The 12,158-nt window shown below is 43.9% G+C and overlaps 1 protein-coding gene across 1 annotated transcript in view; it reads right to left on the reverse strand.

Moving 5' to 3' along the window:
- The window catches only part of SYBU (syntabulin), a 41,926-nt gene extending 30,580 nt beyond the window's left edge, over positions 1-11,346 (reverse strand). Inside the window, exons 1-2 of the mRNA XM_074886734.1 lie at positions 11,128-11,346; positions 10,731-10,917 (exon numbers count right to left, since the gene is read on the reverse strand). Coding sequence (XP_074742835.1) covers positions 10,731-10,917; positions 11,128-11,154 — 214 coding nt within the window. The 5' untranslated portion in view covers positions 11,155-11,346. The remainder of the gene's footprint in view (positions 1-10,730; positions 10,918-11,127) is intronic.
- Between the last annotated feature and the right edge of the window lie 812 nt (positions 11,347-12,158).

Genomic DNA, 12,158 nt, shown 5'->3' on the forward strand with positions numbered 1-12,158 from the left:
CAGAAGGGAACAGCTGCATATGAAATTCTGGTGCTCACCACCAAAGGCAAGCAAAGCTCTGCTGTAAACTGGGGGGATGAACCTCCCAGCTGACCTGCAACTCACTGTTCTGGCACAAGCAAAAGTTCTGGTGAACACTGAGGTGCTATCCAGCTGCTCGGTGCAAGCCAAATTGCCTGCACTTACCTTTGTTCTTCCCTGCTACCGAAGCCTAAAAGGGCTATTTAATTGTATTTAATATTGCAGGTGAAATCCATGCAGAAGAGCAGCAGACCCTCCCAAGGACCCTGACCATGTGATGCCCACTCCATCCCACAGCCAGCCAGCCAGCTCACCGCTGCAGCAAACACCTCTGCTCCTTGTCTGCGAGAGGAAGGATGCAACTGCGGCAGTGTGGGTTCAGTATTTCCTACAGACCTGCAGGTTCCTCCAAAACCCTGCTGACAACTCTGACAGAAGGAGGTGAAGACCTCCACCTGCCTAGAAATGCCCAGTACAAGGAATCTATCTCCAAAGTAGGCAATGGGGTAACAGGAGCACATGAGCCCACAATGGGATTCACTTTCTGCTGAAGACATAATGTGAATATAGTTTGCAGCTAGGTCAGTTAAGGATTCAGTCCTATACCTCAGCCAGAGCTTTCCCCCAGTAAGGATTTCAGGTCCAGACTTCTCAGGAATACAGACAGACCTCATTTACCTTCTCAAGCACATGAACATCAGGAAGATAGAAGAGAGAAAGCTGGCAAATAATGCTGTGCAAGTCCATACTTCTGATCTTGCCTGTATTATTTGTTGGCACAAGAGGAAAAAACACATAAATGTGTAACACAAAACTTTCATTGCTTTCTTAGCAATATTCATGGTGTCTTTTTTCACAGTGGCCTGCTAAGAGTATTCTGGGAGTAGACTTTCCCTTTGAACATCAGCTGGATTTCATCACTGAAACTCTATGTCCAGCCCCTCTCCCAGATCAGACAAGCTTGCCAAGTTTCAAAGCCAAGCACAGTGTCTCCTCAAACAAACAATCAGGGAAGTTGCTCAGAGCACTCTGACATTTGCATGCACTAACTTTCAAATAGTAAAGTCAAAGTATAACTAACAGTGTTAAAGATAGTAATACTCTAACAACTGACAAAAATATTGTTCTCATAGAGTTTAAGGCCGTATGTTGTGACTTGATAATTTTCTCTGATTTTCTGAGCACAGAGACTTTAGAAGTTTCACTGGAATATGCCTTAAAGCCTTCTTTAGAAAAATACTGCCTTTCCCTGAAGACTTCAAGAAATACTGGATTTATGAACTCCCTATATAATCCATCCAAATAATTAATGATGCTCTCGCTGAGGAACACAGACTTATTTTTACTCTCACTCCTAACTGCCAGATCTATTTATGCACTTTTATGAGTCTGAAGTGTCCATCCCCTACCTGATCCCTTGTCTACTGTCCCACTTTTGTCTTCACTTAAAGTTCCCTTGACCAGTGTTCAGGCTGTACATCCTCTGTATTTCCACTAAGAAATGTGGATTCCAGAACTAAACATGGGCCTCTAATGAACTTTTACCAGTTCAGTGTACCAAGGCAAAAACTGGTTCTGGACTTTTCCTAATGGTTCCATTTTGTTCATCCCAGGATCTGTAGTTTGGGTAGCCATGGCTCTGCCAGGATGGCACACTGCGAGCTGGCCATTGATGGTGAACCACCAAGGGTATTTCAGAACTTCTCAGGATAATCTCCCAATCTGCTTGTCTGTTCCACATTTTTTGACCCTCTATGTGTTGCTTTGGTCTTCTTTTCATGACTGGTCTTGTAGCACAGGGGTGTTTTATGCATTAATGAAAGTTGCTGACAGAGACTGAAGGGAATATATCACCTAGCTTCCACCTGCTAAGGCTCCTCCTGTTTTAAATGCAGAGAAAGAGGCTCCTCTGGAGGATGAGTCAGAACAACAGTCCAAATTAGACTTCTCCAGTCTTCCCACTACTCTGAGTCACTGTCTGGAGGATCTCATCTCTTTCCATTCACTAGTGCAACCACCATTCTGACTTCAGCAACTGAACCAGTAAGATGTAAGGGCTTACAGCCCAGTCGGAAAACATTGCTAAGAAGAGATTGACAATATCATTCTGGAACAACTGGGCAACACAAAGACCACAGTAAAAGCAGTAAGATGAAACGTAATAGTATAAAATGAGTAGTACACACAGAAAGACAGAGGTGGAGCATATTCACATACACATCGTCAGTCTCTCAATAGATAGAAGTCTAACTCCTACCTCATCATGACACTGAAAGGCCCTCTGGAGGCACCCTCACCTTCCCAGCAATGATTTAGGGAGCACAGATTAAGGTAAGAACTGAATATTCTCCTCAGCTCCTATTTGTACTAAAACATCTCATTTTTACTGCAGCCATTTCAGAAGGTGATTTGATGTACTCTAGAAGATTAGTCATTTGCTACAATTTGTCACCTACAAACCTGCAAAATCACACAGACTGTTGAAAAAAATATTCAATAACCTCACTAAAAGTAGTCCTAAAAATGCTACTAGTTTTGGTCCTTCTGACCAATTCTAAACTAATTTTACAGTTATTTTTAAGATCTGTTGGCGTTGGTATTTAATAAAATTAATCAGAATATCATGTGCTTGTGAGGCAAGTGTCTTAGCAGGAGTCAAGTACACTAAAGCAGAGCAGAAGAGCAACCAGAACTATAGCCCTGTCAGGAAAAGAGAGGAGATTTATCTGACAAGGCCTACTTTTACAAAATCCTGCTAAGCAAATTAATTCCACATTTAATCTCTATGTCTCTGCAGACAGAACTTGAATTAACTATGTTCCATTTTGCCTGTGAACGAAGGCAGGCTAGCAGCTCCACCACTCCCTGAGGTCACCTAGAGAGGCTGTGCAAACTCTTGCCCTTGAAGGTTTTCTAGACTTGGATAGACAAATCCATGGCTGATGTGACACAGTGCTGGAAGCAGTCCTGCTTCAAAAGAGGCTGGATGAAATGATCTCCAGAGGTCCAGTACAACCTACATGCTTAGGATCATACTTTTCCTTTACATTTTTTAGATATTCCACAGCTGGGAACTACCCTGTTTTTCCCAGTTCATCTTTCAAGCAGGAACTATTGATTTGCACTCTATCACTCTCTACAGCTACCTTAAAGGACATTGTAGAGAGGTTGGTGCTGGTCTCTTCTCACAGGTAATTAGTGACAGAACTGCAACAGGGGAGGTTCAGACTGGAAACTCATTAGGAAAAAATTTTTCACAGAAAGAGTGGTCAGACAGTGGAATAGGCTGCCCAGGGAGGTGGTGGAGTCACCATCCCTGGATGTGTTTAAGGGTCATTTGGATGAGATGTTGGGGATTAAGGTGTAGGGGAGAACTTGTAGAGTAGGGCTGATGGTTGGACTCGATGATCCCAACGGTCTTTTCCAACCTGAATGATTCTGTGATTTTAATGTTCTAGTCATAAAATCTAACCCAGTAGTGAAGTAAGTAAAATCAAGACTAAACATCTTCAACCCCTTCTGACTGTTGCTGAGGTTCCTATCATTAATATACAAGGCGACTTTTACATCTATTCCTCACCAGCCCCTTTGACCTTGCTTCCATCACACCCAGAGGCTGATCACTAATGGTCACTATCAAAAATTTAGCATGAAAGCTGCTCACTGGATTTGGAAAGAGGTCCTCTCTGCTCACTCACAGCACAGCATAAATGATGACAGGCTCAGATTGTGTAGAAGAGGGGAGGGGAAGGTGACCTGACCCACTCCTAGAGCTTGGACATCTTTTACCATGCAGTATTTCCCATAAACATGTCCTTAAAGGTATCAGCTCTTGACATCTGACTGTACAATAGCTAAGTTACACTGAAGCATCAAATTTTAATTGACTTTGGCAGCAAATGATGCCTCTACTAATCCTCCTTCTATTTGAACATTTCACTAATAAGCAGGACTGATGTGAGTTCTGGGAAACCATCTGAAAAAAGGACTATATAATTGTGGCTTATTGGCTTTGTCATTACATTTATAGCACCACTAATGGTATTAGTATTACAGAACAAAAGCATCAAGGCTTACTAGTAAAAATATCAATAAAAATAGTACTGTTACTAAGAGAGCACTATGGTCAGGAATAGAACAGCTCCTAGAGTTTTGATATCACATCACAGATAACATTTGGACAAGGGGCTTAAGATGATAAAGGACTGAAAATCTAATTGAAAATTTTAAAGAAAAGTTTTAACTAAAGGTGAGGAGGGGAAAGAGTCTGAAAAAGAGACAAAGAAGTCTTGCCTGTTCGGTAGGTTTTTTAAGTGCTTTAGTAGCCCTCACTAACCTTTCCTGAGGCAAAGAGCTGGAAGTGGAATCACCACTGCTCCGTCTGGTGGGATATCCTTGACTACATCCAGTATAAGAAATATTACCCATTTAATATTAACATTATGTGAAATACATGCATATATACAGATGAGTTTGTGTGTGTGAGTTTTTATGTGTTTAATTCCACTATGCAGCAAAGGAAGAAATTATAAATATTCTATCCAATTTTGAAGGTATCATTTTTGGAAATAAGTATCTTCAGCAGACCATATAGAAATTTGTACCTGTTCCTCAAATGGTACAACATGTTATACTCCTTTGTTCTCATATAGCTCTGCCTCCATGGCTGACAGTGTATGACTGTAACCCTCACAGCTTCAACATCACCTCATAAGGTTGCACTACCTTCTAATGATGCTTGGAAATCACGCATATTCTATCCTTTTTTTTTTATTGCTACCAAATCCAGACTGGCACTTAGCATCACCACATGGTGATACATATACATCAAAACACTGTGCAAAATTTCAAGGACATATATAAACATAGGGTTAAAACATGTCATATAGAATTTCTTTTAAAATATAAAGATTCTCTTTTAATACAAAAGAAATCAAAAGACTTCTGATTAAAGATTAATTTCTGCTACAAGTTGTGATGTTCTTCAATATGCATGGCAACATTCAACCCAACAAAAAATTGCATGAAAAGCACTTTAAAACAAAAAGTATTAGATTACGCATTGGTGGTGAAGAAAGTACATGATATAGTTTAGAATTCAGTTCATAGTACACAGCAAGCTGAGACAAATGGGGTAGTAGAAAGGATGAGGTACTGACTGTTCTCAGGACACCATCCAAAATGTGCCAGAGAGAACAGGAACTCTTCTAGTGACCTCTGGAGGCTCTGGGTCAGGCTTTAAAGGTTCACAGTGCTGACAGATCCATAAAAAGGTGACAACAAACATTCAAAAGGTTTTGGCTTCCAGATGCTGTTGTGTGACACAGGAACAAAAGGATTGTTACTTAGTAAGACGGAATAAATAGTCAAGCTGAAAGGGAAGCAGGCAAAGGCCAAAAACTGAGGAACAGGCAGCCTTTGCTTTTTAGTACCTAGGCACTTTTCTCATTTCCATGTTTGGAACAGATCTCAGTGCTTCAGAAACAGAACTGGTGGTTAACAATATGAAGCAATAATAGATTACTGCACATAAGCTGGCCCAGAAGGAAATTCTCCAGGGAAGCAGCAGTGAGAAAAGGAAGCATGTCCGAAGTGTCACTCTTACGCAAGGGCCATACATGCATTTTTGAAAGCAGATTTTGTTCCAATGTTTTTGTAAACTAGTATCACAGTAATTACTTAACTGCTTTACACAGTGCTGCAAAGAAATGCGCTGGAGAAGACCTTCACTTCAGAAGTTTGAAAAAAATGGCAAAAGGACTGTGGAAAGGCATAGCATAAAAGACTGCAGGAAAGAGAAGCTAACTTTCAGTGTCACATACTTAAGCACTTTTAAGCATATCTCTTTGGTTCAATAACTCAGACTAAAAAAAGCCAACAAATAGTAAGGAACTATTTAAACACAGTATTTTTTCCTATAACAAGAAACAAGAAGAATGGGACAGCTCACTGTTTCCATAATAATACATACATATGTACATACACATACAAACACAAATAATAGAGGTAATTATTTTCAGTAATTTGTATTAACTCTCTGGCCTCCATCTGTTGGTTTGTTAAAATACTGCAAATTTGTTTTCCTCTTTGATCCAGAAATATATATTTAAGCACACATACTCTAATAGTGTAGTCTCTAAGGCTATCTGGTTTACCATACTGCTTCAATGCTCTAGCAATGAAATTATTTACTGGAGTGCAAGAAGGCACAACTTTCTGTCCAGTAACACCTGCACAACCCTTTTCTTCTTGTCTGTGGCTAGCAATATGGGTTGCACATTCACATGGACTTTAATAAGCTTACCTAAAGCCTATATGCTTATTTTGACATGCGCACTGCAAACTTAGCCCCAGCACCCATCAGCAGCTGAGCCAATTGACAAATAATCTGCGAGTTCAAGGGGACTGTTCACAGGAGCAAGAGCAGGGAACGGTAACGCTGAGATTCCTGTTGCAGCACCTACACCCCAGGGCTTACAGTGCAGCCATGGTACCGGAGTATATTTATTGTGCCATGCATGTAAAGAACAAGATTTTAAAAAAATTTTACACCAGAAAAGAACAAGTTATGAAATAAGCATTGAACCCGGATCTTGAAATCTGAAAGGAAAAGCAAAAAAGAAGCTTCAACTCCTATTTCTGAAAACTTTGTTCGGGAGTGAGTCACAATCATTCCTGTACAGAGATGCTCCTGGTTTTCAATGACCTGTAGTACTATGCAGACCAGTTAAAGAGGTGATTTGCAGGTAAGCCCAAGAAAAGAGGAACTGTTTGCTATGGGCCTAAAACAGCTCCTCTGGCTCATAAAGTCTTTTGCTGAACCGATTATTAAATGCACAAGTACTTCCTGCAAAGCTGCATCTCAGTTGACAAAGTGCCGCTGCATTACCTGCAGAAATTCATGAGGCTGGCTTCTGAGGAAAGGCTGATGGAAAGCTTGGGTGTCGTTATAAAGGCAGCATGTAACAACTCTTCTTCGTAAGAACAAATTTAAAAGCTAAACTGTTCAGAGGCAGAAAATAGGAAAAAAGTATATCCCAAACTAACTAACTTTTAAAATGAAAAGCTAAACAGGCTATTACTGAGTTTAGCACATCCAGGCTGCCTTCAATCCAACATGCAACTGGCTCGGTATCAAAAGGACATGTACACAAAACCCAAGGATAACGCCCCGCCCTAAGGATCTTATTTCTTGCAGGCAAACACTGCAACTGGAACTACCAAAGGCTGCCTCGGTCTGGCTGGCAGCAGCTGCTCAGCCATGGACCCGTGAGCAGATGATTTGTTTGCGATGTTTAAAATCACGCTCTCGGCCCGACTGACAAGGTAAGCGCGCGCAGCCGCTTCAAAGCCAAGTGCGACTTGTGAGGAAAACACGCATGACACAGGCAAATGCTCTGTAGCAGCTGAGCCAGACGAAGCTGCTGGTAGAGTGTTTTTTCATCGTTTGACATCATACGAGTTCTGTGGCTGACATCCAAGCCGAAGGAGGGCAGCAACTGAAGGAAGAGAAGTGCTCCTGTATCAAATGACAAACAGGACCCCAGATGCGCTAAGATTTTAAGGAAGGATTGCTCATGGTGAATACTGATACAAAGGCTCAGCTTGCCTATGCAACATCCAGAGAGCATCCATGTTCACTTGGCAGAAACAAAGAATATTAAAAACACATTTCGTCAGGAATATCACAGATAAGATTAAGTCTCACTGTGTTTCATACGGACTTACAAAGCAAAACTGACATAAAGTCAACTGCAAATATTTGACCAACACGATCAAGTGAGTCTCTGATCCAGTCACACAAGACAAAAAGTGAGCTGATCACACAAATTTAAAACTTATCTCAGCCAGAACAATTTCTTCAAAAGAAATGAAGCGTTAAACCATAGCGTCTCTTGTCTGCTGCCAAGAGGCAGCACTGCCACGGTTCCCAAAGGTTCCCCCTACCTAAACCAACATTATTGATACCTGGAAGACCCTGCTGCTCTCATTTAGAGAGAAAGAAGAACTCCAAACCTTCTCTTATGCATTGGGATCAATGTAAGCACCCAGAGAAAACGGACAACCTCAGAAGCTCTAGGGAATCAAACAGGAAATACATATTTAAATGGACAAGGAAAAAAAAAATAATTTCTACTGGAGGAAAAAGAAATCTACTGATCGTAACCACTTAGTGTCAATAATAAAGGAGGAAAGGTGGAGAGCAACTTGTCAAGAGAAGGGTAAAGAGGAAAGGAATTATTCCAGGGGTCAAGTCACCCTATCTGCTGCTTATCAAGAACCTTTTGGAGCTTAATGCTCCAAAGAAGACATTTACCTAAATGCTCATGAGCTTTTTCATACTGCCATCACACTCTCGTTCATCACGTTATTCATCTGCTCACCTATTCCAAATTTATTCCTTGCTACTTTTAAATACACTTTCTGCACATGCCACTTCTCAGTTAAGATGGTAAGTGTCAACTTAGGCACCAGGAGAGGCAGGTTAGAGGCTGCGGCCCCTCCACTCACCTCTCCACACAGCTCTTCACCATTCCCTCCCCAGAAACAGGAACGAGCAGCCACCTGCTGCCGCTTGGGAATTTCAATCTAAATTAGACATAATATGATAAAGAAGGACTGTAACTGGAAGACAGGGAAGAGACGTCAGTGAATGAGGCAATCAAGTCAGGGACTGTTGTCATACCTGCATCGCAGTGAAAAATCCATCAAACCTGTCAACAACAAAACCACGTCCTGGGCTGGAGGACAGTGCCTTGGCTGATCCTTCCCTGCATAAGATTTGAAGGCTCACAGCAGTCAAACTGCAGTCAAACTGTGTGGGTGCTGCAGGCAGCTTGAGAAGCACAAAGCTCTCGGCATGGGGAAAAAATCAAACTAAATCAATGCAGCATTCATGGAAGAATAAAAGATGAATTACGAAAATAAATATATGAGCAGTTGTGCTTAAGAGGCAGGTTAAGAGACCAGCATCGCACTCTTGAATATCTCTGCGAAAGGTGCCTTAAAACTGTCAAGCCATGAGATCAGACACACCCAGAGTAAATACAAAGCTCTGCTGGGCCTCAAGACTATACAGTGCAGCGGGACAGCAAGGGTATTACTTTGGCAGCTCTGTTGAGTAGATCTGAAGAACACAATATAAACCCAAAAGATATAAAAAATGTCGTTAACCAGGATGAAAGGCTTGTCAACACACAGGGAAAAAAAAACAGGATAGAAAGCAGTCATTTCAGACAGATCATAAAAATAATGTATTTATAGAAAGCTTCAAAAGATTTTACTTCTTTGTAACTGGCAAACTCAAGCAGGTAAGATGGAGGGATTCAAAAGGCATGGGAAAAAGACTTCAGCATTCTTACAGTACTATGTTGTTTGTTTAACACCCTGCATTGTTCATTAAACAATAACCAAATAGATCATTCCACTGAGCCTGAATTGCAAAATCTATCCAAGCTAGACTCAAACATGGATACTGTGTTTCTCAGCTAGGAAAACTGACTGTTCTTGTACACAGTGTTCAATACACTGGTTTTCATTAAAGGAATTCAAAAATAATAATCTGATCCACTGCAGTGAAGACAAAAATAAGTATGAGTGTTTCCGGCTGTTCTCAGGAAAACCTTTGGTAACAAATACTTTATGAATAAACAAAAAGGAAGTTCATGAACTTGCTCTGATATTAACTATTACAAAAATACTTGTGATAATTGAGATTTTTATTTAGACAGAGAATGTTATGCTCTCCAAAATACTACGAAAACCAAATCCTTAGGCACCAAAATATCTTTAAAATTACCACACATAGAGCCCAAGGTGTTCATGATGCGACCCTCAATGCTGCTATCCATGTGCATAACGTCATACTTGGTGAAGAGTTTCACTGAATTAGAAAATTACTCACCACTAGTAGGTATCTGAGTCATTCACTGCTAGTTGAGGCACTTAAATTGTGCTACACTATACACTGGACAACTATTTAACATAAAAAAATCTGTTTTCAAGTTGTCCCTGATGTAAAGGGATACACTAATTTTGAAGAGCAAATGACATTTGTGTGGTTTACAGTTGGAGAGTAGTAATTTACTTCTGATATATCACCCAGCCATTGCCCCCTCTGTAGAGACGGCATCGTGCCCAACTCACATCTGGCGACACACTTGTCAGAAGAAGCCTGACTTCTCAAATAAACAAAACTCAATTCAATATGACAGCGAAAACTTGACCTACATATTTTGTTCTGATTTATGCATGGAGATCATCGTCACAAAACCAAAAGGAATTGCAGTATTTGACCCAGGTCTGATAGCCTTAGTAGCAGCTCCCCTGTTTTACAGACTCTTTGGCTTACGGGCTTTTCAGAATGCTTCAAACCCACGCCACAGATTTTAAGGAAAATCCTTCTCTTTAAAGCAACTATTCTGCCACAGTAAAACCGCCAACTTTCTAGCAGTGGATAGCAGAACTTGAAATGGAAACATCTGGTGTCGCTTACGGACACGTATTAAAAGAACAGATACTGGACTTCCCTGGAAAAATCAGTGGCTGCCCTTCTTCATCTGCAAAGCGGGATGCTCGTCAGGGCTCGGTACGAGCCCGACACAGGGATGCACTGGCCGGGGGTGACCGCGAAGCCTCGGGGGTCGGCGTGGTGGGGCCCAACGTGACCCCCGGGCTGAGGACTGAGGCGGGGGGTCCGTCTGCGGTACCTGAGCAGAAGCTATTGCTGCTGACAGTCCTGCCGGAGCCCCCGGAGGAACTGGGCGGGTTGAATTCCCGGCTCTCCTCTTCCGAAAAGGGCGACTCGGAAGCGGGGGATACCTTCTGCTGCGGCCGGAGGACCAGGCGAGGGATGCGGCTGCGGGACACCTCTTTCTCCAGCTGCGTTTTCTGCTCCTGCTCGGGAAGGGACACCCCGGCGTCAGGGACCCTTCAGATGCCCCCTCCTCCTCCCACCATCCCGGCAGGGGCAGGCAAACCCCGGCCCCCCGCCCTCCCGCCCCTGAGGGGCGGGGGGGGGTGGGGAGGGCCAGTGTTTGCCTGCCCCTGCCTCTGCTCCGTCCCCGCAGCCCCCCCCCGCCGCCCCTTCCCTCCCCGGCTCCTCACCTTGCCGCTCTCCCGCAGAGGCCCCATCGCTCCTCAGTCACGGCGCAGCCGGGGACAGGCACCTGGCATGGGCGAGAGGGATGCGCTAAGCCGGGGTTGCCGCCGCCGCCGCTCCTCCTGCTGCTGCTGCTGCTGCTGCTGCCGCTGCGGCGCTGGGGGTGGCGGAGCCCGGCCCGGCCCCGCCGCCGCCGCCGCTCCCCGCCCCGACACGTGGTGCCGCCGCGCCCGGGGCCGCCGCTGCCGCCCGCCCCGAGGGCGCCGGGCAGGTGCGGGGACGGGGGCGCGTCCCCCCCTTCCCCCACCGGCCCGGCCCGGCCCGGCATCCCCCGCACCCCACCCCACCCCCCCCCCCCCGCCGCCCGGTTCGGCATCCCCGGGCGGCCGGCGCGTCGCCTGGGCACCGCTGTCCGTGGGCTGCCCCGGGGAGGCAGCTGCCTGCTCACTCCGTGCCTGTGCTGCCTGCTCCTGGTCGGAAAAGGCTGTACGGGGCGTAAACCTCTGAAAATAGGGGCAAGCTGAGCGCAGGCTGTGTGTGCGGGGTCACGGATTTACCGCTGAGGCACCGAGCCGGAAACGTAACGGAGAGCAGATGTTACCAGGACAAATACGGTGGATGCAGAGCGATATAAATAGCAAAATGCGTCAGATGTCCTTATTATTCAGTGACAGCTTTTATGGAACATGTAGAGACGTAAAAACTTACTTGATTCTCAGACAATACATTGCATAGTATATTTAATTATTGTATCATCTCTCTTAGCTTTCACTGCCATAATTGTTGCTGACCCTCCTATTGATTAGTGCACATGTGTTAACCTTGTTCATCTGCTCCCCAGAGCGGCTCTGCTTAAAAGACATGCATTTATTAGCAGGATCGCGATCTGGGCTGTATGCATATCCACACAGTAGGTGAAAAGGACTTACTTTCCACAAAAAAGGATGATGAAATCCTCGAGATGGAGTTCATTTGAGGTTCCACAGAAATGTCTGCTTGTACAACTTAATGAGCTTGCAGAAACTGTACTTTCAGC

Source organism: Strix uralensis, chromosome 1, assembly GCF_047716275.1.
Source record: "Strix uralensis isolate ZFMK-TIS-50842 chromosome 1, bStrUra1, whole genome shotgun sequence".
Lineage (NCBI taxonomy): Eukaryota > Metazoa > Chordata > Aves > Strigiformes > Strigidae > Strix > Strix uralensis.